General features: G+C 36.3%; 1 protein-coding gene across 2 annotated transcripts in view; it reads left to right on the forward strand.

Moving 5' to 3' along the window:
- Positions 1-27,929, forward strand: part of Nlg4 (Neuroligin 4) — a 735,191-nt gene that overhangs the window by 387,201 nt on the left and 320,061 nt on the right. For both annotated transcript variants that reach the window (XM_067789474.1, XM_067789484.1), the window contains exon 10: positions 22,878-23,147. In XM_067789474.1, the coding sequence (XP_067645575.1) occupies positions 22,878-23,147 (270 nt within the window). The remainder of the gene's footprint in view (positions 1-22,877; positions 23,148-27,929) is intronic.

The following is a 27,929-nucleotide window of genomic DNA, read 5'->3' on the forward strand; positions in this document are numbered from 1 at the left end:
GAGGTTAATGTAGGACTCGATGATGCAACGCCCCTACTGAAATTCTTCGAATACTATGTTTCCTGACTCATGCAGTGTTTGCCAGGCGTAAGTCTGTGCCATAGAGAGAACAACCAGACTGCTCCAGGATAGTACGGCCCCAGACAAAAATTTAACAGTCTTTGCCGACTGTCCGATATTGTGCGGAAGGAACAAGCCCCGCTGGCATCCATATGACATCTACAAATCAGGTTTTTCTGGGTGCTAGAGCACAGCGATAATGAAGGGAATCACTTTGCAGATGAGATGGCCAGACAAGTTTCCGAAATTGACATAAACAAGGTGGACAGGTCCGTATGACCGCCGATGGGTTAGCTCCTGAGGAAAATTTAGGAATATCAGATTAAGGTAAAGGAATTTCTGGAGACCAATCGCGATCATTGCGAGATCTGAAGGTCTTTATTTCCATGGTTGGGAAGATAGTAAACTAGCTTCTTTCTCAAACTAAACCAATCAGCAGTTGTTTAACCTGTTGAGAAAATTAAAGAGAAAGCACATGCTTAATTGATAATTTAAGAGTGGGGTTTGTGCTCACACTTCTTTTTGAAATATTTGAAACTACCCTAGGCTCTGCTGACCGACTGCATCTGATATAAAGTAAATGTGATCAGTAGCTGTGCCGCAAAAGATGTATCTGTATTTTATCGCTATGTCAAAGGGTAGACTAGGAGATTATGCGAAGAAGTTATTTACAGTGAACGTACATTTCAATCATGATGTGTTAGCAAGGTTTCAATTACAGTCCCTTAATTGTGATGCAGTTTTATTATTATTCGTGGTGTTAAGCTTGGTAAAACCCCCAATGCTTGTATTAGAATTGTGGAATTGTCTCATGTATCTGATGAGCACGAGCATTAGCACATGTTACAGCGAAATATTTATGCTTGCAAAAGAAGAGAAATAGAACTCAAGGTGAAGTTACCTTGCAACCAGATGCCGTTATCCCTAAAATGGTATGAGCTTAGGTAGACTCTATATCATACCAAGATAAGAGCTTGTAAATGAAACGCCCGATTACAAGCTAATTTGGTACCAGTTATTCGGCAATGAAGTGTTTAGGTGGGCAACAGGGAGCCGATGTTTGAAAATGGAGTTGAGTTTTCCTTTTACAGATACTCAAGTTAAAGCAAATTGAATATGGTTTTGGTATATCTACAGTTTTGACTTTGGCCACTATCGCAATTACTATTCCAATTGCGTTTATAAATGCAGTAACACTAACCCGTCAGACTGCGATAACAGCAATATGCGTTTACGACTAAGGCTAAAGTTAACTGAACCTAAATAATAATAAAAAAAATGTTAAGTTAAACGGTTTTATTGAAAACAATACCTTCATTACGTAATAATAATACTAATAACAATACTAGCCATCACACTCCTCATCTATCTAGGGTGTTGATCAGACAAATAAATGTGGCGAGTTTTGACATCACTATGCTATTAGTAAATAATCGCAACAACAAAACGCAGCAAGCAGCGACACTTATGAACACGGCACCGAAGAACATTCCACAGACATAACTATTAGCTCGAAGTGAAGATATATTTCACACACACGCACATATGTAGCAATCAGCTAAGAGCAGAAGTTTATACTCATACATACATATGCACATGACTAGTAGAAAAGCATAAACAACAAATATACATATAAATAGCTGGTAACCAAACATGAGATACAACTGTTCGCGAAACGACTAGATCTTAGGAGAAATGGGCGGAGGAGAAAACCGAGAGTATAAAAGCAGCGCAAGCTGGAGGATTAGTAATCAGTTTGATTTAAACACGCTATTAGTTGTGAAGTGAGGTATAATTGTGAAGTACCCCAAAGTAATCTAAATAAAGACCATTTTGCAATATTGAATACTAGAGTTATTTACTCGAGAGTTTAGCGATTCAAACTTTAGCAGAAGGTACATAATAACCAGGATTTCCTTAAGTACATTACGTAAATAAAAAAAATTTTTTTACATTTTTTTACTTTAATTAAACTTACAAAATTTGAACTTATGTGCTTCAAAGTATTTTGATGTCACTTCTACCGGAATTGATGTAATTTTGTTCAATGAGCCAAATCGATATCGATCCTTGTGCCATCTGGCAGTGATTTTTTCGTAGGTTGCTTTCTATTCATGTATGTAATATGTGTTAAAATACGAGCCAAATTAGAACACATATACGATCCTTGTGCCACCTAGAGGAGTTTTTTTTTCCTTTTTATTGCATTGTTATCGCGTTCTGAGCTATATTCAATGTTGCAAGCTTGTAGCTTATCGGGAAGTTACTTAAATTTCAACCAAAAAATTTGTAAACGAATTTCTTTTATTAATTCAATAATATGCTCCTAGAAAGGGATGGATTTTGTTTACTCACAAACATATCCCATTCGATTGCTTTAACAACAAAATTAAGATAGCGCTGTAGAAGAATCCTCCAAAATTTTTAGAAATTCAAGTTGACTTAAAGTTGTGTATCCTTAGCGGAGTTTTTAAACAAAGACCACAAACTTGAAAACTTTCGAGACATACTTGATTTTGAAAACCCTTGCAAAACGAAGCGATTACAATTCAACACTTCACACGCTCAACTTCACCTACAAAAACATTCTACACGCTGTATTTGCATTGCACTCAAAATAAAATCGCACACAAAATACAAAACATCTTTGACAAATACTTGAAAAATCAAAAACAATTTTTACAACAACACTGCACGCACATAAACCACATTCAATGCAAAATAAATACGACTAAAACTAAAGCTGTCTCGTGGTTTCTGCCAGTCAGAATAAATAATGGGATATGCACGCGACTACACGCATACACACATGTAAATATGTGCTATATAAGGGCTTGTTATCGGATATATACCGATTTATTTAGGATATGTATGCATATATGTGACATAATTGTAAAGCATACACTTGTAAATGGCGAAAATTTATTTAAATTTTGCAGCCTCTAGAAAAGGAAGAGCATAAATGGTTTAAATGTTTGCATGAAAAACAGCGGTCTTAAAATTTTTTCAAGTGTTGTAGTATGAAGACAAAAGACAAATTTAATTTGCATACAATTTAAGTTTGACGAAGTGAAATTGACATTGTATGGTGTTGAAAGATTCAAAAGAGTTTGAACAATGCATTGACTGATTTACATACAAACTAATTTGGATAAGCTAAAAAAAACCAGTTTGGAAAATAAAAATAAATGTCTTTATAAATCGACCAAACTTCCACAATGCGCCAGATTTGAAGGAATGCGCCAGGTAGAAGGATTCACGATAACTGAACCGACATTCACCATCTTTTCGTCGACTTCAAAGCAGCCTTTGACAATGCAAAACGAATTTCCTTGTATGCTGCTTTGTCTAAATTTAAGTTCCCTGCAAAGCAAACAAGGCTCGTCCGAATGACGTTGAGCAGTACCAACATTTCATTATGGATTGGGAAAGAATTTACCGAGCCATTCGAAAACAACCGAGATTTCCTTAACATAATGCTGGAGAATATAATTCTAGAAGCAGAACTAAACCGTGATGATACAATATTGTAACGAATTTTGGGGAAATTCCGCTTATTTGAAACCTTCTGCTAACGTTGGAATCGCTTAACTGTCGAATAAATAACTCCAATATTCTGTATTGCAAAATGGTCTTTATTAGACTACTTTGGGAGTAGTACAATTATACTTCACAGTTATGCTACACTTCGCAACTAATAGCGTGTTTAAATCAAACTGATTCTAATTCCTCAGCTTGCGCTGCTTTTATACCCTCGGTTTCCTCGTTCACGCATTTCTCCTAAGGTCTACTAATTTCGCGAACAGTTGTATCTCGGCTTGCTTAGTTACCAGCTATATACATGTATATCTGTATCCCCCATATGCATGTGTGAGTAACTCCTTCAGCTGATGACTAAATATTTGTGTGAGATATCTCTTCGTCGCCTTCTACATAAGAGTGGCCGCTTTATTGCTGCTGTGCATTTATTTAGTAGCAGTTTAATGATGCTAATATTCGTCACAATATATTATAAGAGCATACAGTTACTGGCGTATGCTGATGATATTGATATTATGAGGTAATGCACTGTGAGTTCTGCCCTCTCTGGATTAGATGAAGAAGCAAAAAAAGAGTGGGGACAAGATGACGTACTTGCTGTCATCCAAGAAAGAATCGACGAATTTGCGCCTTGGCAACCATGTCACTGTTCACACATATTTGGGAGTGTAAAGGATTACATCTATTTGGGAATGGAACTGTATGGTATATTTTTGGACAATGTTGAGCCTTGAAGTGTATCCGAGGATGCTTAAACTGCCCCAAAACTGTTACAAAACAGTCTCGAAATGATTCCGAACTTTTTCCGATATTATACATAAAACAATCCCGAGTTTATCTTGAAATTGTTCCAAATTGGTACTGATATATTCTCAAAATGATGCCTAAATGACTCTGTTACTAATACGAAATGGTTTCGAAATAGTCTTTAAATGATTGATCCAAAAGATGTCCCGAAACGATACAATAAATACACCAGAAGCCATCCTAAAATTTGTTTGAATTGGTTCCAGTATATGACATAGCTCCATTATCATCAAAATTTCATCCAAATTGAATATGCGGACAAATATTCAACCAACTTAAAGGAAATAAAATTGAGCTGTCACACCCGTTTCCATGGAATGAGTCAAATGAATTTAAATCATGTTGATATAAAGGAAAAGCGTTTCAAATACATACTTTCAAATATATACATACATATAAATGATGAATAAAATTCGTTTATAATAATAACAAGAACAACAACATCTTTAACTGCAGTATGGCGCAAGAGATATTAATTTCACATTTTCACACATTTAAAACGACATTTGCCAAAAGACAACAACACGGCATGCATATGTAAAAGCGCCCAACTATGTATATGTGATATATATGTATATTAGGGCGGGTCGATTTAAAAATCGCTCATTGCTCTGTGAAAATCGTATTCTAGGTCTAAAAATAAGAAACTTTGCGAAGGAACCATACCTCTAAAACGAATTCTGATGTCCTCCCCCTTTGGGTCGAACTTTTGGGTAGGGGCAATTTTCTACCTGTTGTGTCTTGTGGTGGCTTAAAAAAAACTACACAAGCAAATTTACGATCTGCAATTGTGTCACAGTGATACCTTCATTTTTTAAAACGGTTGAAGAAAAAACATAGGCATTTCAAAGTGGGATTTTTCAGAATTCGTTTTAGAGGTATGGTTCCTTCGGCAAAGTTTCTTATTTTGATCCCTAGAATATGATTTTCATAGAGCAATGGGCGCTTTTTTTGCCTCCGCACAAATCGACCCGGCCTAATGTATATATATCATGAAATATGTTTGTCAATTAATTGCTTTTTGTATCTATGTACTTACGCATATATTATGGTCATATCCTTTTGTACTGTCCTCAACATTTATCAATATACATAATATGTATGTATGTACATACGTCATATACACAGATATTTTGAAATTACGTATACGCCTTGGCGCCTTGCTTGAATACGTATCGTCTGCGATTTTGGCATTTGTTGGTCATTTCATTACGTCCTTTCGTTTCTTATTTAAGTTGAATTTGGCAGCTGTTGAAAAGTGTCATCATTGCTGCTGTGTTGGAATATGCAAATAAATATCATATTGTTTGCATTTCGAATTTAAAATCATATGACACATTAACCAGCCAAATACTCTCATATATATAATAAGTAATTTATTTAAAAGTAAATTTTTCCTTGTTCTTACTGACAGTCTAAGTAAAATAGCTTTAGTTTGAAAAAGAGGCAAGTTAAATTTTAAATATTAAATTTCTTCGGAATTTAACTTTCACTATAAAGGAGCAAAGTTTGTTGCTTGATAAAGAGTTTATTGTTATTTTTAGTCAGCAACTTAAACTCTTTAAGTGTAGCACGTACAACAACGCAGATTTCGAAAAGAAACATTTTTTACATGCTCCTATATTTTAAACGGTTTTATTTAGCTTGACTTGACAGGCCGACCGGCCGACACGAATTTTGTAATTAAAATTTAAGCAACTTCCCGATAAGCACAAGCTTCCGACTTGAAATATTTCAGAACCCGGTGACAGTGCAATAATAAGAAAAAAACACCGATAGGTGGCGCATGGATCGAAATATTTCAAAAAATTATATTTGTGTTCCGATTTGGCTCATATTTGAAACACATAATACATACATTATTATAAATCGAACGTTGAAACAAGCAAGGAAGGCTAAGTTCGGGTGTAACCGAACATTACATACTCAGCTAAGGGCTATGAAGACAAAATCAGGGAAAATCACCATTTAGGAAAATGAATGGCATGGGTATCAAATGGAAGGTATTCAAGAGTATTTTAAAAGGGATTGGGTGGACGCCATTTCGGGATATCGCCATAAAGGTGGACCAGGGGTGTCTCTAGAATGTGTTTGTACGATATGGGTATCAAATAAAAGGTATTAATGAGGGTTTTAAAAGGGAGTGGGCCTTATTTCTATGGCTGGACGCCATAAAGGTGGACCAGGGGTGACGATATAATGTGTTTGTATGATACAAATATCAAATTAAAAGTGTTAATGAGAGTTTAAAAAGGGAGTGGCCCTTACTTGGGTATGTGAAGGCGTTTTCGAGATATCGACCAAAATGTGGAGCAGGGTGACCCAGAAAATTACCTGTCGGGTACCGTTAATTCATTTATATATATAAATAATACCACGAACAGTATTCCTGCCAAGATTCCAAGGCTCTTGATTTCGCCCTGTAGAACTTTTTCATTTTCTTCTACTTACCATAGTAGGTATAACACCCGTTTTACAAAGTTTTTTCTAAAGTTATATTTTGCGTCAATAAACCGACCCAGTTACCATGTTTCATCTCTTTTTTCATATTTGGTATAGAATTTTGGCATTTTTTTTTTTATTTTTCGTAATTCTCGATATCGAAAAAGTGAGCGTGGTCATAGCCGCATTTCGGCCATTTTTTATATCAAGATAAAGTGAGCTCAGATAAGTACGTGAACTAAGTTTAGTAAAGATATATCTATTTTTGCTCAAGTTATCGTGTTAACGGCCGAGCGGAAGGACAGACGGTCGACTGTGTATAAAAACTGGGCGTGGCTTCAACCGATTTCGCCCTTTTTCACAGAAAACAGTTACCGTCCTAGAATCTAAGCCCCTACCAAATTTCAAAAGGATTGGGAAATTTTTGTTAGATTTATGGCATTAAAAGTATCCTAGAATGTATCCTAGAATGAAAAAGGGCGGAGCCACGCCCATTTTGAAATTTTCTTTTATTTTTGTATTTTGTTGCACCATATCATTACTGGAGTCGAATATTAACAAAATTTACTTCTATACTCTAAAGATATAAAATTTTTTGTCAAAATTTGACTTTAAATAATTTTTTTTTAAGTGGGCGTGGTCGCTCTCCCATTTTGTTAATTTTTATTAAGCATATATATAGTAATAGTAGTAACGTTCCTGCCAAATTTCATTATGATATCTTCAACGACTGCCAAATTACAGCTTGCTAAACTTTTAAATTAACTTCTTTTAAAAGTGGTCGGTGCCACGCCCATTGTCCAAAATTTTACTAATTTTCTATTTAGCGTCATAAGGTCAAGCCACGTACCAAGTTTCATCGCTTTATCCGAATTATCGCACTTTTTCGGTTTTTCGAAATTTTCGATATAGAAAATGTGGGCGTGGTTGTAGTCCGATTTTGTTCATTTTAAATAGCGATTTCAGATGAGTGCCCAGGAACTCAGATACTGCCACTTCCTTACGACTTGACAATTAACGACGGAAACTAAACCATTATAAATAAATGAACGATAAACGATTATCTTTTAATAACACGGAAGATTTATTGAGTTAATTTTGTAGTAGCTTTGTCAGGATGCGATTTCTAACTCTCTATCCTGTTGAATGCAGCGTTGTATTATGACGTATGAGTAGTTGCCAGATCTTGCGACAGCTCGGCCAATTCTGACGACAAATCGTCCCCGATTTCCGAGAGCGAATCAGAATCGTCTAGCTCAGGGGCACTAGTGCACCAACGCTTCATTTTATCTGAAGTATAAACTGAACAGAACTTTTTATTTGTAAAATGCATACCAGGTACGTCGGCGATGAGATATCGATCATTACCAAAAACTTTGGATACGATATACGGACCTCAATATTGTGGTTCTAATTTTCGTGATTCACCAGTTGCGTTAGGTTCGTTTTCAAGCACTACTAGATCATTTTCATTTTATACTGTAGGTTCAGAGTGACGTCGATCGAATCTAAGTAGCTTTCCATTTGGCTCGTTCACTATTTATGTTTATTACGGCTTGTTCACGTTTACGAGATATTGGCATCATAGATTTATCGTCGGTTAAGTCATCTTGAATAGCAGCGAGTAATTGATTTTGAATTACATCCCGTAGATTAAAGTCAAAGACTAATTCATTTGGGCAAAAAGCCGTAGTTGAGTTGCGTGGAGAATTTTTAGTCCACCGGAGTTCTATTAAATTTTAGTCCCAGTCTTTCGGATTTTCGATTGTAAATGAAATTTAAAATTGATTGATTAGCGCGTTCAATTTGCCCATTTGCACGAGGTTTAGGCTGTAATAGCTTTCGAATGCTTTCACGGTAAATGCGGTTCCTCGATCGTTAACGATTTGGCTGGGCACACCGAATTAACTCGACATTTCATTTAATGCGTTTAATACGGAAGCGGTTTTAGTATTTCGTATGGCTTTTACAATTAGAAACTTCGAAAAAGCGTCATAGATTGCTAAGACGTAAGTATTACCACGTTTACTGCGCACGAACGGACCCATATGATCAATATCTATTAATTTGAAAGGTATAGGTACAACTGGGCTAAAATGCATACGACCTTCGGTTTTGTCAGCGTGGTGTTTTTGGTAACAACATTGTACACAAGCTGATATATAACTTTTCACATAACGTCTAAGATTTGGAAGCTAATATGATTTTTGGATAGGTTCAATTGTCTTTTCGAGAGCGGGATGACCGTAGTCATCATGATACGATTTTACGATACGCCAGCGTAGGAATTTTGGCACAACAAACGCTGATCCACTAGGTGTTTTACGGAATAGTCTTAGATTTTTAAGTTCGAATTGGGTTTTTAGTTGGTTTAAGTGCGGAGATTTGAAGTCGCCTTTGAGAATACGGATATTTTCACATAACGATTTGTCTTGTAATTGCATAGTTAATAGCCAATCTTGCTGATTTGCGGCTACGTTTACTACAAATTTTGGGTTTTAATTCTTTAATGCCTTTCATTTTCACGAGCGCGAAACAGTCGATGAGTAAACGGAAATGTTTCCCGAGAACATAAATTCTAAAACGATTGAGTGCTTCTACTACGGCAAGCGCTTCTAGCTCGTAGCTATGGTAACGGCTTTCGGCGTCAGTACAATCACGGCTATAATAAGCGACGGGTTTCCAGTTCTTACCATCATTTGATTGCAATAATATACCTGCGAAACCAACACTAGATGCGTCGTTAAGTATTTCGTGTTGCGCGTTTAAATCGTATAATACGCATATGGGTTCATTAACAAGCTTTTCTTTTAAAGTTTCGAACGCTTTTTTTTTTTGGGTGTCGCCCCATACAAAATAATTTTTTGAAAATTAACGCCGGAAACTAAAACATTATAAATAAATGAACGATAAACGATTTAGTTTTAAAAACACGGTAGACATATTCAATCAATTTCACAGAAACTTTTATTTTTCGTATTCACGACAAGTACGACTTTGTCTGGATGCGATTTCAAACTCTATATCGTGTTTACTGCAGCGTTGTATTATGACGTATGAGTAGTTGCCAGATCGTGTGACAATACTAAATTTTATCAAGATCCCTCAAAATTTACTCAAGTTATCGTGTTTACAGACGGGCGGACTGACGTACATGGCTAAATGAATTTCTTTTTTCGCCCAGTTCATTTTGATATATAGAAGTCCATATCTATCTCGATTAATTTATGCCGTTACGGATTAGCGTTATGCGAACAAAGTTAATATACTCTGTGATCTCTGCTCACCTGAGTATAAAAAATCGATGCTAAGGGCACAAGGATCGAGATATTAATAATATTCGTATTTGTGGTCTTATTTGGCTATTATTTCGAACAAATATTACGTACAGTTTTGGCTATTATTTGGAGCAAATATTACATTATTACTTAATTTAAGTATTGTTTTCAATAAAATTGTTCAATTTAAAAAAATTTTTTTAATTATTTTATTTAAGCAAAGCTTGGCCTTATAAGATAGCCTATTGCGTATTAAACACAAAAAAGCATATACCATTTGTATTTATTTAACGTTCACCTAACCGGGATATAAAATCTACGTAGGCTGCCAGAAGTCTACATTTGTAGCAAGCATGCAATTGTTTGTAAAACTAAGTTGGTGTTTAAGAAAAAATATGTGTATATTAATAATTTTATCTCTACGTAATTATAACAAACCTTTTTAATCAAAATATTTTGATAATTTAATAAATTTAAGGTCAGATTTTTCCACACGTGTTTAAACTACAGGTAAGGGTGAGCTTAATTTGACCTTGCCAACTTGGCAACTTGTCCTACATTTTACTTCTCCTCCTAAGTAGTAAAAGCAACACTACGGACTCATTCAGTCTATGTGAGGTCGTCATGGACCGCACTGTTCAACCTAACCTAGTTAAAGCGCTGGAAATTCAGATTTAACTCGACTGTGAAAACGTCAGAAGTCACAAACACAGACTTTTTTGTTTTCATGGCGTTTTATGAATATTTTCTCACAGACATAAGACTTTTTACATTCAGCAAAACAATGTGCACAATAATTTACAGAATCGCATGAAAATTTTAAGTGTAAATTGTGTGTGCAAATGAGTTTTCAATGAGAGTACATTTTTAAGATTTTCACAGTTAGGGAATTGACCCCCAGTTCGCAAATGCAATGACGCTAGGCCATTTGCACAAAATCCTGAACTACCTTATTGTTTTGATTTTTTTGTTTTTAAATGTTTTCTTTGCTTTTTTTTTAATTTTTGGAAATGGTGCGATAATATTTATATCATTTTTGGCAAATAAATTTCATCCTTTTTCTAAAATTTTCATATTTGTAATCTGCTCCGGGCCAGCTCACAAATTAGTGACCGCTTTTGTGAGATTGTCTCAAAATTGATTTTAATTCCAAATAGTCTCTAATTGTAACTAGAGATGGCTTACTGAATTCAGCTGCTAGAGCCCTTTCGATAGTTATACGTTCATTCTGCTCTCTGAAGCTTACTTCTCATCATAGAGGTTGCTTTGCTGTGGGTTTTTCGCAGCTAAACTCTTGAACTACTACCGCCTCACGGTCCATGCCTAGTGTTCATTCCTTAGGTCTATTGCGTTTATCACTGCGTTTAAACGCTAGACAAATGTCAATTCTGCTTTCCGACGAATCTGTTAATTCCTCTGATCCGTATTCTTCGTAAACTTCTTCTCTGATTTGGTTGACCTGTCGATCCATCACGCACTTGGATGTATTTCAATTAATTTTTGTCTTCACTCGCTTGAAGCTCTGTTTTCACTCGCTTGTGACTCTAAGAATAGCCGGGTGTACCCTCTGACTGTGACTCATATCATATACATAGTTCTTCATCACCGAAACACCGCTACTTTCCCATGCGACAGCATTGCGTTTCTGGCATACCCTGAAAGTCACAGACACATAATTGGGTACCAGAAAGTTCCGCTAAGCCACTATACCATCGGCAAAGTGCATACCCTAGTGAAAGCTTGAGTACTTATGCTGGTATTACTAGCATATGAAAAAGTTATGTTTAGACAATTTAAGTCAAAAATATGAAATGTTTCGTATATTATATATGTCTCCTACAAATGAAGACTACCGGCTGAGGGGTGGTGTTTTTTTTTTTTAAACAGGATCTAGGCATCAGGCAAATAATAGTTTTATGCAGTAAAATGACCCAGAATCGTTAACTAAAACACGAAAGTTAAAGTCAAAAGTATTAAATATTTAACTGCGAAAAGTTGTATCTTTATTCGCTCAATAGGAACTCCAATCATGTGGCTTTCACACACCACCTGCAACATACTCTGACAGTTAAAAATTTAACAGATAAATACGTGCATTTCAATCGTATTGTTATTCCGTGCATTGTTCCCATACAAAGAGAGAAAATAAGTTATTCTTCTTTTTTTTGTCAATACTCTACGGTAAACAACTGAAGTTACCACTATTTCAGGTTATTAGGACACGCAACGGAACTAAAGTGGGATTACAACAATAACTAGAACACACACCGATAGAAAGAAAAACGTGACAAGCAGCATAGTAAATGTGGTAGAAGATTGCAAAAGCAAAAAATCAGTTTATTGGAATGAATGACAGCATCAGGCACATTTGGGAGATAGAAAAGTGTAGCAGTGTCAGCGATTTAAAATATGGTTTGGATGTGGTGTGCGAGGGAAGTAGGTACATGCACGTCAAGTAGACACTGTGTCACTTCTAACTGATGACTGAATGTATGCGAAAATGCATGCCGCTAAAAATAATTATTTACATAAGTATATACCCTTAATATATATGGGGTATTCCATCCCATTTCGACCAATTTTGAACCCGACCCCTTTAGAATTGGCTGAAAGTTTTTCTTCTTTTTCTAGCTTGCGAAAGACGGTTTTCAGAATTTTTTTCAAATTTTTTCATCCAACTCAAAAAAAGTTATGAATTTTTAAAAAAACACCGCTTTTGTTTTCAAAATGCTATAACTTTTTCAAAAATTGACCGTTTGGGATCTTTTTTTTTTTAGTTGGTTTTAAATGTACTTTTCGGAAAAAATACAAAAGAATTTTTAAAGTTTTTTTTTTAATTTTTCAGTTTTTCGAGATTTTTCGAATTTCGCCATTTTTTTTTTTTTTTGCATAAAAAACTTCAATCAATCCTGCAATCATCCCCACTAATCCCGGGGTGGGCCGATTTTCTTTTATATTTTTTTTATTTAATTGAAAAAAAAAATTTCAAAAATAAAAAATTTTTTTATCAATTTTATTTATATAACAAAAAAATGTAAGAAAATGATTTTTAAGTATTCTTTTCTTTATATGTGTTACATTATTTTTAGAAAACTTACATGTTTATTGTGTCAGTCATTAATCCTTGTTATTTTAATCGTAGATTACCATAATATATAAAGAAAAGGATACTTAAAAATAATTTTTTACATTTTATGGTTATATAAATAAAATTGATCAAAAAAAATTTTTATTTTTGAAATTTTTTTTTTTTTTTTCAATTAAATAAAAAAAAAATATAAAAATATCGGCCCACTTCGCGATTGCAGAATTGATTGAAGTTTTTTATGAGAAAAAAAAATGGCGAAATTCAAAAAATTTCGAAAAACTGAAAAATAAAAAAAATAAACAATTTTTGTTGTTATATCGGCCTACTGATTTTAAGATCGCGGGATCGAATCGAGCTCAAGGCCTAACAAGGCCGATATAACAACAAAAATTGTTAATACATCCCAGAGCACGGGGAAAAAGTGTCAATAAAATATGACACTATGGCAGCATTGCCAACAAACAAGTCCAATTTTCATAGCCATTCTGCAACAGATGTCGCAGTGTTGTGAATATCAATTGGCACGAACCAGAATAGAAGTATGATTAATGAAGACAAACAAAAAACCGCTGTGGTGGCTGAATGGTTATAGCAGCGGAGCCTAAACGTTGCCGATGAAGGAATTTAGCAGTTCCCGAAATGGATCTATACAACGAGCTTTGGCAGTTGTCTAAATTTTTTCTTTCTTCTATTCTAATTTAAAAATTTTTTCAATTAAGAAAAAATTTATCATAACAATAATAATGATAAAAAAATTATTGTTAGGCCTTGAGCTCGATTCGAACCCGCGATCTTAAAAAAAATAAACTTTAAAAATTTTTTTGTATTTTTTCCGAAAAGTACATTTAAAACCAATTAAAAAAAAAAGATCCCAAACGGTCGATTTTTGAAAAAGTTTTAGCATTTTGAAAACAAAAACGGTGTTTTTTTAAAAATTCATAACTTTTTTTGAGTTGGATGAAAAAATTTAAAAAAATTCTGAAAACCGTCTTTCGCAAGCTAGAAAAAGAAGAAAAACTTTCAGCCAATTCTAAAGGGGTGGGGTTCAAAATTGGTCGAAATGGGATGGAATACCCCATATATATGTATGTAAATGATAAATAGATATCTACACATACTTATGCGTATTTTGTCCTTCCATGAGTCCTTCCATAAGAAATTGGACCTTTATTCAAAAATATTGACGATTTGCTCGGCATATTCTGAAGTCCCATTTGGCCATTGAATTAATGAAGGTGCAATCAGATACCAAGAAACGTATCTAGAGCTTGTGCGAAAAAAAAATCAAAGCAACGAAAGGAAAAAATTTGGAGAAATAAAAAAAGAGAGAGGGAAATGGAAGTAAAACGGAAATGCTTGCCACTTATACTGGATTATAGATCTTGTCTTATTTAATACTTTGCAAATAGTTATATTTCTATTATTCGAAATCACACTCACTTCTGCGCATGATAAGGTAAGCGTCATTGGATGGTCATTCATATTGGATCATTCATATATCAACTGCACCATTCCCCAGCAAAAATTTAAAAGGCTGCAGACTTAGTAGCCATAGCCCTATGGACTACACCGAATTCCAAGAATTTTCAGAGAAGAAACTTGCCCAAACTTAGGACGTTGACACTACAGAAAAAAGGAAGTAAAGCAGTCGGTGAAGTCAAGTAAGGGAGGTTGTCAAACAAGCATGTTGCGGAAAACGGCACTTAAAGAGACGAGCAATTAACGCTTTCAGAACCTCTCAGCATAAATACAACAAGGTGAAGAGAGCTCTCGGGGAAAAAAGGCTATGCAGCTTTAGAAAGCTCAACTGAACAATGAGTGAGACTCTTTCAAAGTTCTTTGGATAAAAGAAACAGCTAACAATCACGTAACAATAAAGACTACCTCTAGAAAATGAAAAATTCCTCGAGGTGCTTTCCTTAGCATACTTTCTTTTAAAAACCATGTCTGAGATCTGGAAGACAACACCTGATACCAAAAGGCCCCTCGAGGTGCTTCTCAAAACATACTTTACATCTAATATTAAAAAAATAATATCTGATACTAAATGATAAAGGGCAAGCCACGTGAAAGTGCTTTTGTGCCTGAGATCTAGTAGAAAATATCTGAGTGAGATCAAAATTTAATGAGCGATAAAACCTTTACATTGTAGCCTACTATGCAAAAATATTATAAATAAACCGATAACAAAATGGCTAAATAAAATATTTGATAGCAATATAAAATTGAATCATGACACACAACCTTATAACACAGTTCGTGTTCGTTTACGAAAGCCAGGAAAGATCAGGCAGTTATGAAAAAGTAGTCCTCTCAATTGAAAATGCAAGAACAGTAGGATCCAATCTCCTTTCAAAGAAGATTAAGATTCCGAATTTTGCTATTACTGAGATGTGTGCGTTAACCGTACACGAGAAACTTACTTGAAAATAGCTGGGTTCTTATATGGCAGCAAATTGTAGCAGGGATGCAGTAAGCAATTTAGTGGTGAGGTCTATCATTATTAAAATCCCATAGGGAATTCATTATATAGTAGTTCGGCAATAGTTTGAAACTGATGCCATTTGGCGCTGGTAAGCAATAGCAACAAGGCTTAAGGGCTAGGCCCACAGTAGAGCTATTAATATACTAAAACCCATTTCTTATTCTTGTTTTGTTTATATTCCGATTCCCGTTTTAATTGATATTCATTTTTTTCATTCCTGTTCCAATTCAGCTCATAGTCATACTCCCATTTCTTTTCCTATTTCTATCATTATTTGTATGCTTACTCCTATTCCTATTCCTTTCCTTATTTCTATACCTATTCCAACTCCTATTCCTATTCCTTATTCTAATCTTAGTCTCATTCCTTTTCAAATTCTTATTTCTGTACCTACCTCTATTCCAATTCATTTTTTTTATTCCTATACGGATTCTTATCCATCTTCTGGTTCCATATTTTTCCTCTTCCTATCATACCTACTCCTATTCAAATGATTTCTCCCAATAATGTTCCTATCCGTTTTTCTATCCACTGTCTATTCCTTTTCCTATTCCTGCGCCTATTCCTGTTCCTCTCCCACTATAACACCCTCGAAGCTAGTTTAAATAATTTAGCGATTTTCCAAGAATAAGTTTTACCTTACATAGTATCTGACACTGCAAACTTCTCCTTTTACTCAAAGTTTTATAAAACTCGTTTGTGTACTATGCTTTTAGGAAAATAATTTTGAATCGTTTGATTAAAAAATCCAAATTTTTCATTTCTTACTCATATTGGCCTCGGGAATACCAATTACTACTCCGTTTTAAAAAAATTTTACACTAAATGTGTTTTTTGGAGTGTATCCATATGGATACAAATTTTGTGTACGGTAAATTGGTCTTTATATTAAATTTTTATTTGTTACAAGTGTTAAAATACATAAAAATTCATCTTTTATAATAAATAAGGTATAAGTATTAATATATGATATATAAATTATATCCTTGGTATATCTCAAAATCATATAGTATACCTTTTGAGCTGCATAGGCAAAACCGTTTCATTCCCCATTTGATGGATTTCTTGGGCATATATTGCCTCAAAGATGTCCTTCCTTTAAATGGAACCATAATCTCATCCACACAAAGGTTTTAATCTTTTGGAATAGTGTATGTTTTTTGTATCAACATATTTAAAAGTGGATGAATAAGATGCAGTTTAGTGAACTAGTTTAGAACTTTAACCCATTTCGCATAGAATGGAACCTTTCCCTCGACATATTTTTGTGGAATTATGGTATTACGGTACCCATTGTCCAGTACATTTCCAAAAGCGGATAACCGATTGTACCAATCATTATTTCTAGAGAAAGAAATTTTAAACGTTCTTGAGTAGGCAAATTTAAAGATTTCCCATTTTTTATTATTGGCGTCTGGTTTGTTGAAGGTACCACTTCCTGAAGAAATTCTCCTGTAAAATACTCCTAAAAATACTCTGTGGGTAATCTAATAGGTTTATTTGAGCAAGATTCAATAACAGTACTCTCTGTAGTGGTCCAAGAAGCTTTTTTCCAACGAAATTGGTCGGCCTTTTTCAATGGCACCTGTGGAGTTTGGAAAACACCGCTCTTTTGAACTGTGCCATCAACTGAATGGCTAGCTATTATATCAATTTCCCCAGAACACTCGTAATTAGCAACATCTTTATCCTGTATATTTATCCCATACGGCCCTTCTCGAGAAAGCTCTTCTAGTAAAAAGATTTCATTGTCCTGAGGGGCATATAATAAGTTGTTAGCCAGGTTACCTTCTTCCGATTCATAATCTAAATCAGAAATATCGGAGTCGACAAAAGTAGTTAAAAGTTTTCCAATTTCTTGATCTTGTAATCTTCTAGACTTTTTTTAAATTATTTTGCTGTCAGTAGAGCTAAAAATAAAATAATTAAAAAAAATTTTTTAAGTTAAACGGTTTTATTGAAAACAATACTTACATGAAATAATAATAATACGAAAAGCTAGAAAATAATTAGGTAGGTCCTAGGTACTAGTCATCACACTCTTTATTAATCTAGGGCGTTGATCAGACAATTAAATAAAAGCGTTGGACGCGTCATATTTCTATTGATAGTCATAAGTAAAACCAACTGAACCTTAATCAGGTTTTGCTACGCCTCACATTTTTAGAAATTTCACGCGCCCAACGCTTTTATTTAATTGTCTGATCAACGCCCTAGATTGATAAGGAGTGTGATGACTAGTACCTAGAACCTACCTAATTATTTTCTAGCTTTTCGTATTATTATTATTTCATGTAAGTATTGTTTTCGATAAAACCGTTTAACTTAAAAATTTTTTTTAATTATTTTATTTTCAAGTTTTTAGTCTTTATTTAATTGCCTGTTATTTCTCATTCTATTTAGTTCATTTAGTGACTCATTATTACAAGGACTCTTTCCTGACATTTTGTTACAACCTAAGTCCTCAATACATAATCCTTTCAAAGACTTTACTCGACTGCGCCACGTATGCTTGTCTCTCCTCCAACTCCAAAATATTTTGATGTCACTTCTACTGGACTGTATGCAATATTTGTTCCAAATATGAGCCAAATCGGGCATCATAGGTCGCTTTCTATTCATGTATGTATTATGTGTTCCAAATATGGACCAAATCAAATCGGACCACAAATACGATTTTTGTGAATATCTCGATCCATGTGCCACCTAGCGGCGATTTTTTTCACAGGTCGATTGCTATTCTTGCATGTATTATGTGTTCCAAATATGAGCCAAATCGGACCACAAATACGATTTTTGTGAATATCTCGATCCATGCGCCACCTAGCGGCGATTTTTTTTATAGGTCGATTTCTATTCTTGCATGTATTATGTGTTCCAAATATGAGCCAAATCGGACCACAAATACGATTTTTGTGAATATCTCGATCCATGCGCCACCTAGCGGCGATTTTTTTTCTCAGATATATGCTCACATGTATATGTAGTTTGTATATAAAAAACCCATTTTACTCCAAAAAACAAAAAAAAAAAGAGATGGCCATTTTTAAAACGCTATATTATTATCAGTTAAAAGTGAACCTAAAATGTTTTTATTTTTATTGTTGAAAACTAAGTGGAGACTGTCAGCGCCCCACAAAGTTGAATGTATCCATATGGATACTATATAGCGAAAGGGATAAAAATGGCATTACAACTTCGCACTCTTCTGTAGTTAATCATTTAATTAGGTTAAGTTGCACTGGCTTTTCCGTTAGGACCTTATACAGACTGAATGATTCCATATTTATCCGGTAATTCGCTCAACGACCACACTATATGACTCTTTAAAAAGCCTGGACCTTTGTTCAAAAATAACTCAAAATATTAGAGGCTTTCTAAATTTGGTGTGAGTCTGATAGCTGTGTCACTCCGAATAGCTGAAGTCTTAGTTTGGCGAGCGCAAGACACTAGCACAGTACATGCTCGAACGTTTCCTCTTGCAACCACAATGTTCCCAAACTGGAATTAACGGGATATTTCTCTGCTTTATGACTTCTGTTAAATTCAATGACTCAATGTGATTGTTTTATTAAAAATATTATTTTAATATCATACTACGCACATCTTTTTTACTCCAATTTCCGTATTCCTGCATTTTTGCTTTAACTGCTTTTTTCTGTTATTAATTATTCCGCATTAAAAAAAAAAAAAAAAACAGAAAACTATCAGTTTTGTAAATATTAAACAAACCAACCTCAAAATTTAAGCGGGAAACAAAAACTTGATTTTATTTTATGCATCAACTACAACACATAACTCTGAACCTCTCCCACCATTGAATGTGGAATGCCCCCATAACTTTTGAAATTTATTCAAATATGCTCAAAGCATATGCGGTTTGGGATTAAATGTTATTGTGCCACGATAAGCCCTAAAACAGATGCCTGTACTAAACACACACATTTACATAGATAACATGCACAAACACCTATGCATATATTTAAGTACGCTAACAATCAGCTCTTTCATATGTAATAAGAACACACTTACCCACGCACTTATGGCAATCACATAAATCTGTTCCGTTTTAACAAATATGAATTTATGTATGTATGTACTTATGCCATGATGCGTCTACTTAAAATAGCTCGCGGTAATCTTCTCATATTTCCATCTTTATTTACTTAAAAAGTTCTAAAATTTATCAGCATAAATTTTTTCTTTTGGTGAAATTAAAAGTCAAACATGCTTCACATACTTGCGTATGCCATAAAAATATTTGCTTCTGGTAACTTATTGCTTATGGTACTTTCAGAAAATTTAAAAAATTTAATAAGATTAACGTTATGTATGCTTTTTATATAACAGCTGTAATCTTTTGACTCTGAATCGCAAACAATATGATTAATATGAATATATGTATGTATGAGAATCAATCAAAACTTCGTTATGATCGAGTTGGTAAACAGATTCGTGTAGATATTGGCAGAAAAGTGTCAATGCTAATATTTGCCCTAACAACTTCTCACATTTATTTTCACAACAAGTTTCGGATTCATTTGATTTGAAAAAAGTTTAATTTGAATTGAAAAAAGTTTAATTTGATCTGAAAGAAGTTTCGTTTGATGTGAAAAAATTATATTTTATTAACAAAAGTTTACGGCACGTATCCAAACAAAATCAGTTACATTCAAAACCCGTTAATTATCCTAAAACTTTATAAACACAATACATAAATCACGAATAAAGTTTCTTTTAATTTGAAAAAGGTTTCAAATGATTTGAAAAATCTTCAATTTGACTCGAAAAATAAAGTTTACTTTTATTTGAAAAAAGCCTTGTTTGACTCGAGAAAAGTTTACTTTTATTTGAAAAAAGTTTCATTTGACTCGAAAAATAAAGTTGACTTTTATTTGAAAAAAGCATACATATGTATATACTCATATATTGCTACAAAAGACTAGCTACATTCCTAAACATCAGAGTGCCGATATATTACTGTTTAAACGTTTCTGTTTTTGTATTCAATAATCGAATGTACCTCAATTAAAATTTTTTTTGTCACACTTATGCTGCTACAATCACAGACATTTTATAGGCTGTCTTGTTTTGGTTTCGAATTAAAAACACATTGCGAGCATTTTCTATTAGCAATATAAGTTATGTTAGGTTGAACTGGCCTGTCCATGAAGACCTCACATAGACGATTGAGTCCGTAGTGTTACCAGAAGTTTTTTTAACGACCAAACTGAAAAACCATATCAAAAACCAGGACCTATGTTATAAAATAACTCCTCACTTTTGGCAAATACTAGAATATTCCTAGGATTTAAGCCACTTGCTGCTTCTAGATCTGACAGCTGTATCACTCCTAATAGCTGGAGTCATAGCCTGGCAAGCGCAGGGAAAGAGCACAGAACGTGTTCGATCGTTTTCTACTCCAATACGCACTTCCTACATCTGCTATCACTTACGAAGCCTAATTTAAAGGCATGTGACGCCAGAAGGCAGTGTCCAGTCAGAATACCCGTCATGAGCCTACAGTCCTCTCTTTTTCATAATAGAAGCAACTTTGTTAGTCTAAGGTTGTAAGACCTACACATAATCTTCGACACTTCGCAGCCCCGCGCTTGAACCCACGCCTTTCCCGCTTGGTCAATCATGTGCACCTCTCGCCTTCGCTTAATCTCGCCCAGTCTAATTGGGGCGTCTATGGAGCAAGCTTCAAGGGAAGCGCCGTTTTTAGCTACTTCGTCCGCTTTTTCATTCCCATTTATCCCATATGCCCTGGAATCCAATATAGATGTATGCTTCTCCCCAGAGACTGCTTACACTCTAACACGCATTTAGATTCTGTTCTATGCGAGATTATTGCCTTAATTGCTGCTTAACTGTCAATATAAACGTTATCACGGTTGCAGCTTAAGCAACTCTTTTCCAGGTTTTCTACTGCTTTGTTTACGGCTCATATTTCCGATTGGAAAACGCTACAGTAATCCGGCAGCCTGTAGGATCTGCATATTTCCGGATCAGCACAGTAAACCGCAGACCCTACTCCTTCCACTACTTTGGAACCATCTGTGTACACATGTATCGCCTCGTGCGCCATTTGCGCACCCTTGCGCCAACCGTATACCTCTATTGTGGCCTTAAGATCTCCCTCGAAGCGCAGATAGGGAATCAGGTAGTCTGTTCGTCTTGGGATTGATGACGCTGTACTACTATGGCCATATGGTCGGCGCTCAAGCTGCCCCGAGGCACCAAGCCTGGTTGCGGTTGTCAATGCTATGTTCTTTGCTACCAGGTCTAGAGGTGAAATGTGCAATATGGCATACAGTGCAGCCGTCGGTGTTATTTTCAGGACTCCCGTAATGCTAAGCATCGATAGTCTGCATACCCCCTCTAATTTTTTGAGGTATGTTGTTTTTTGTGTGGCCTTCCACCAAACAAGAACTCCCTAGTATAGAATAGGGCTTACAATCGCTGTAAAAACCCAATGAGAAAGAGAGGGCGATAAGCCCCACGTACATCCCAGCATTCTTTTACATGCATAGAGTGCCCTCCTGACCTTCTCTTCCGCGTTGAGCTTCCATGACAGCTTACTGTCTAGGATGATTCCTAGATATTTTGTGCAAGGTCACCCCTCCTAACTTAGGCCTGGTCCAATTTGGGACCTTGTACCTCTTTTTAAACAATATAGGAATATTACATATATGGAAAAAAGCTTCAAAGCATTCCTTATAGTAAAGCAACCCCTCTGCCGTATTTTGTTATGATGGGTTTACCGATTTTTGATATATGATTAAAAGATTGACAGACTTGACTGGGGACTCTCCTCAAAAATGTATTCTAAGCACACTGACTTACAAAGCTAAATAAAAAAGGAAGAAGGTTTAAAGAAATTCAAATATTTTGAAGGTTTTTTTTTCTAAATCTCTGTACGTGAAATTTATGGTCGTAAGTCTTTGAAAGCGTTGAAATGTCATATTACCATTCTAAAAATGCAGTTTTGTACTCATCTAGACCTACAACTTAAAGTATGCCTCAAAAAGTGTAAATTTTTACTACCACGTAGTGTAATTTTACAAAAGCCAAACTTCGCTTTATCTATTAAAAAGAAAAGATTGAACTCCTGCATCGCATAATTCAGTTTTCCACCTATAACTGTACACGATATTATTTAATTTTATTACAGGCATGAAACCCCGCATCAAGAATCATTTTCGCGCACATCAGCTATCGATTTGGTTACGTCTCATACCAGAATTGCATCGCGCTGGCATGGAAGATGTCATTACGCGTCACAATTTATTTAAGAATCATGATGATATGGATTTGTATGAAGGACCTGTGAAACCCGATCCATTTGCTTCAATGCGTCTGCTGCTTATTGATGATGCGTTGCTACGTAAGGCGGGCCGTAGCGGCAATTTGACAGCTAGTTATATAAGTGGCGTTTTAGGTGGTAAGTTTTTCATCTTTTTTATACTTACACACATTTACAGCAATATATTTCAAATGAAAATGGATAAAAGCACATAAACGTAAACAAACAGGAAAATCTCTCTACTTTCTGGAGCATACGCTTTTACTCAAACATATTTATTTACTATATAAATATTGACGATGTTACAATAAAATATCGTTAATGAAGACAATATGAGTAAAAGCCCTTCAAGAAATGTGATAAGTCGAGCAAGAATCGGGTATGAGTTACAAAGGAATATGCGATTATAGCCAGTTTTGATCCCTTTGTATGAGTTGGAGGAATCACTTTTGTTTGAGCATGTTCTACATACAACCCTACGAGTACTGTCGGAAAAATCATGTTTCCTTACCTTCTTACTTAACAAGACGTGCCAGTCGCTTCTGCGCTCTGCCAACTGGCGCCAATAGATCACACCAAAGTAGTTGAAATCGTTTTCCTCCTGGTCCTTCCAGCAAGTGAGGGCCGCCCTCTTCAATAATGTTTCCACTCTTCTTTATATCTTTGTAACTACTGTTCGACACGTCCTCTTTTGCACACCTACTGGCAATTTTGGAGATATTCTCTTTGTACGACCATAGGCGCAGTCGAACAAGTCCTCCTGCTACGCGCAGGGACCGATCCATAGGAAGTGCTCAGAGGTACAGGCGGTAGCTTTACAGTTTTATTGCCGTAGAATATTATGCCTGTTATCATTTGCATTGTAGATTAGTACAAGTGCGTTATTTGCACCAGGTTCTCAGTTAAGTCAGCATTACGGAAAAATCTGGGCTGCCATTGTTGTTTCGGTGTAAGTTGTTATAGTTGCCGTGCAATTTCAGTGAGTCCTCATATTAGGAAAATGCCTCTAGTGAAAATAACTTCATATTTCAAGCCGAAAACCCTTGATTGAGTATATGGATCGTAAGTAACTTGTAAAGGTTTGATCGGGCCTTGGCCAAAAATATTTTCTAGATCCGTCCCTGCCTACCGACATGGGAACTCTTAACGGTTTTATCATTTTCAAAACACTCATACAATATTTTAAATTTGTTTTCATATTTTTATTGGAGAAAAATAAAAATAAAGCAAACACAAAGATAATGGAACGTACCGTCATTGTATTTTAGGATCGGTATAAGCAACCGCAATTAATTCAAATAATTGGTTTCATTTCTATTTAATTTCTTTTATTCTACTTATTAGGTGTTTGTTGTTACTTTAAATTGGCTAAAAAAATTTAAAGTTACTAATCCCAGCTATACTTAAAAGGACTAGAGTGGATCAATTATGCCCCAATCTAAACGAAAGAGTTTGATCGCAGACCACACTTTTTGGGGACTAGTCACCAGATTTTTTGCAGGAATGTAAGTGTATTTGATACATGTATGTGTAGTGGCGTGTTGGCTCACACTTTCTCGCATAAAACTTTGACTTGGCCACCCATTTTATGAGGCGAATTTACGTGATGTTCGTTCATTGCGCATAAAAAATGTCAACATCAAGTGAGTTTTAGTCAAAACGTCAACAATCTTCCTCGGATTAGCAAAAATGCTGCCAGACTACTTTTATGTCACTTGACCTTATAACGCACTTACATATATGTTAGCATACACAAACAATATTCTGTAAGTTTAATCTAATATCTAATATATATTATAAATGGGAAAGTTTGGATGTTAAGATGTTTGGATGTTTGGATGTTTAGATGTTTGGATGTTTGGATGTTTGGATGTTTGGATGTTTGGATGTTTGTCCAGACGTTTGTCTTTGTGACTCAATAACGCAAGAACGGCTGGACCGATTTGGATGAAATTTTGCACACATGTAGCCAATAGTCTAGAAGGATCTACTAGCTATATATTTTTCAAAAGGGGCGTGGTCCCCGCCCCCTAGGAACAGTTATAATTTAATTATTATATTTTTTCGTCTTTGTGACTGAATCACGCCAGAATGGCTACACGGATTTTGATGAAATTTGGGACACAGACAGTAGTCTACTAGCGAAATTTTTTTCGAACATGGAAAGAGGGGTGGGGGTCCCACGACCCTTCGAGAAATTATTTTTCATAATTTTTACACATTATAACTTTACGTATACTGGCCTTCACCAATATCACAGACTCAAGGGGTCAAATAAGTCGAGGGCTTACAAAGTAAGCAGTGACACCCTCCGCCCGCCCCCCTTTATCTCCCCCTCTGGTGTAAAATCCATAAATTGTTATAACTCAATCTAAATTTTCTCCTAAATCAATAGTTTTTGGTATCTGGTACATACAGAACGAGATCTAGACAATTTTGGAGGAACGATCAGTGGTCCTCTCCTCTACTCCCGCCATCCGCCCTCCATCAATTGTTTTTACTAGCACGCTTTTATTAGCTTTACCTGTATGTTTCTATCTAACTTTTTATTCGCTCCAATGCGCCTGCTGCCTTATTAACATGGTTTTATAATTAGCTTCACTTTATTTGTAATCCCGTAAGGGTCATATCGAGACCATTCCGGCATCATTTCTGGATGGTTTTCGGTATCGGTCCGGGATTACGCCGGGGTAATTTCGGGACTTTTTCGGGACTATTTCGGGATCATTTTGGGACCCTTCCGGGATCATTTCTGTATAGTTTACGGTATCCGTCCGGGATCCCGTCGGGGTTATTTTGGAACATTTTCGGGACTATTCCGGAATCATTTCGGGACTATTTCGCTATCATTTGGGGACCCTTCCGGCATCATTTCTGGATGGTTTTCGGGATCCGTGCGGAATCTCGTCGGGGTCATATGGGGACTTTTTCGGGATCATTTGAGGGCTCTTCCGGCATCATTTCTGGATGGTTTTCGGGATCCGTCCGGGATATCGTCGGGGTCATTTGGAGACTTTTTCCGGATCATTTGGGGGCTCGTCCGGTATCATTTCTGGATGGTTTTCGGGATCCGTCCGGGATCTCGTCGGGGTAATTTGGGGACTTTTTCGGGATCATTTTGGGGCTCATCCGGCATCATTTCTGGATGGTTTTCGGGGTTATTTCGGGACTTTTTCGCGACTAATACGGGATCATTTGGGAACCCTTTCGGCATCATTTCTGGATGGTTTTCGGGATCCGTCCGGGATCCCGTCGGGGTCATTTCGGGACTTTTTCTCGACTAATACGGGATCATTTGCGGACCCTTTCGGCATAATTTCTGGATAGTTGTCGGGATCCGTTTGGGATCCCGTCACGGTCATTTCGGAACTATTAGGGGATCATTTGAGGACCTTTCCGGCATCATTTCTGGATAGTTTTTGGAATCCTTTCGGGATCCCGTCAGGGTCATTTCGGGGCTTTTTCGGGATCATTTAAGGATGGCTTTCAGGATTCGTCCGGGAACCCGTCAGGGTAATTTCTGGACTTTTCCGAGACTATTTGGGGATCATTTTGGGACCTTCCCAAGATCATTTCTGGATGGATTTCGGGATTTGTCCGGGATGCCGTCAGGGTCATTTTGGTATTAGGTGATCATTTGAGGACCTTTCCGGCATCACTTCTGGATGGTTATCGGTATCCGATCAGGATCCCCTCGGAATCATTGCGGGACTTTTTCGGGATCATTTGGGGTCCCTCCCAAGATCATTTCTGGATGGATTTTGGGATTCGTCCGGCATCCCGTCGGGGTCATTTCGGGACTTTTTCTCGACTAATACGGGATCATTTGCGGGCCCTTTCGGTATCATTTCTGGATAGTTGTCGGGATCCGTTCGGGATCCCGTCAGGGTCTTTTCGGAACTATTGGGAAATCATTTGAGGACCTTTCCGGCATCATTTCTGGTTAGTTTTCGGCATCCTTTCCGGGTCCCATCAGGGTCATTTCGGGACTTTTTCGGCATCATTTAAAATTGTTTTTCAGGATTCGTCCGGTATCCGTCAGGGTAATTTCTGGACTTTTCCCAGACTATTTCGGGATAATTTTGGGACCCTCCCAAGATCATTTCTGGATGGATTTCGGGATCTGTCTGGGATGCCGTCAGGGTCATTTTGGGACTATTAGGTGATCATTTGAGGACCTTTTCGGCATCACTTCTGGATGGTTTTCGGTATCCGCTCAGGATCCCGTCGGAATTATTGCGGGACTTTTTCGGGATCATTTGGTGTCCCTTCCGGTATCGTTTCTGGCTGGTTTTTGGGATTCGTCCGGCATCCCGTCGGGTTCATTTCGGGACTTTTTCTCGACTAATACGGGATCATTTGCGGGCCCTTTCGGCATCATTTCTAGATAGTTGTCTGGATCCGTTCGGGATCCCGTCAGGGTCTTTTCGGAACTATTAGGTGATCATTTGAGGACATTTCCGGCATCATTTCTGGATAGTTTTCGGGATCCTTTCGGGGTCCAGTCAGGGTCATTTCGGGACTTTTTCGGGATCATTTAGAGATGGCTTTCAGGATTCGTCCGGGAACCCGTCAGGGTAATTTCTGAACTTTTCCGAGACTATTTCGGGATAATTTTGGGACCTTCCCAAGATCATTTCTGGATGGATTTTGGGATCAGTCCGGGATGCCGTCAGGGTCATTTTGGTATTAGGTGATCATTTGAGGACCTTTCCGGCATCACTTCTGGATGGTTATCGGTATCCGATCAGGATCCCCTCGGAATCATTGCGGGACGTTTTCGGGATCATTTGGGGTCCCTCCCAAGATCATTTCTGGATGGATTTCGGGATCTGTCCGGGATCCCGTCAGGGTCATTTAGGGGTGCGTTCGAGATCCCGTCAGGGTCATTTCGGGAATTCTTCGGGAATATATCGGGAT

The sequence above is a fragment of the Eurosta solidaginis genome, chromosome 1 (assembly GCF_040869045.1).
Source record: "Eurosta solidaginis isolate ZX-2024a chromosome 1, ASM4086904v1, whole genome shotgun sequence".
Taxonomy (NCBI): Eukaryota; Metazoa; Arthropoda; class Insecta; order Diptera; family Tephritidae; genus Eurosta; species Eurosta solidaginis.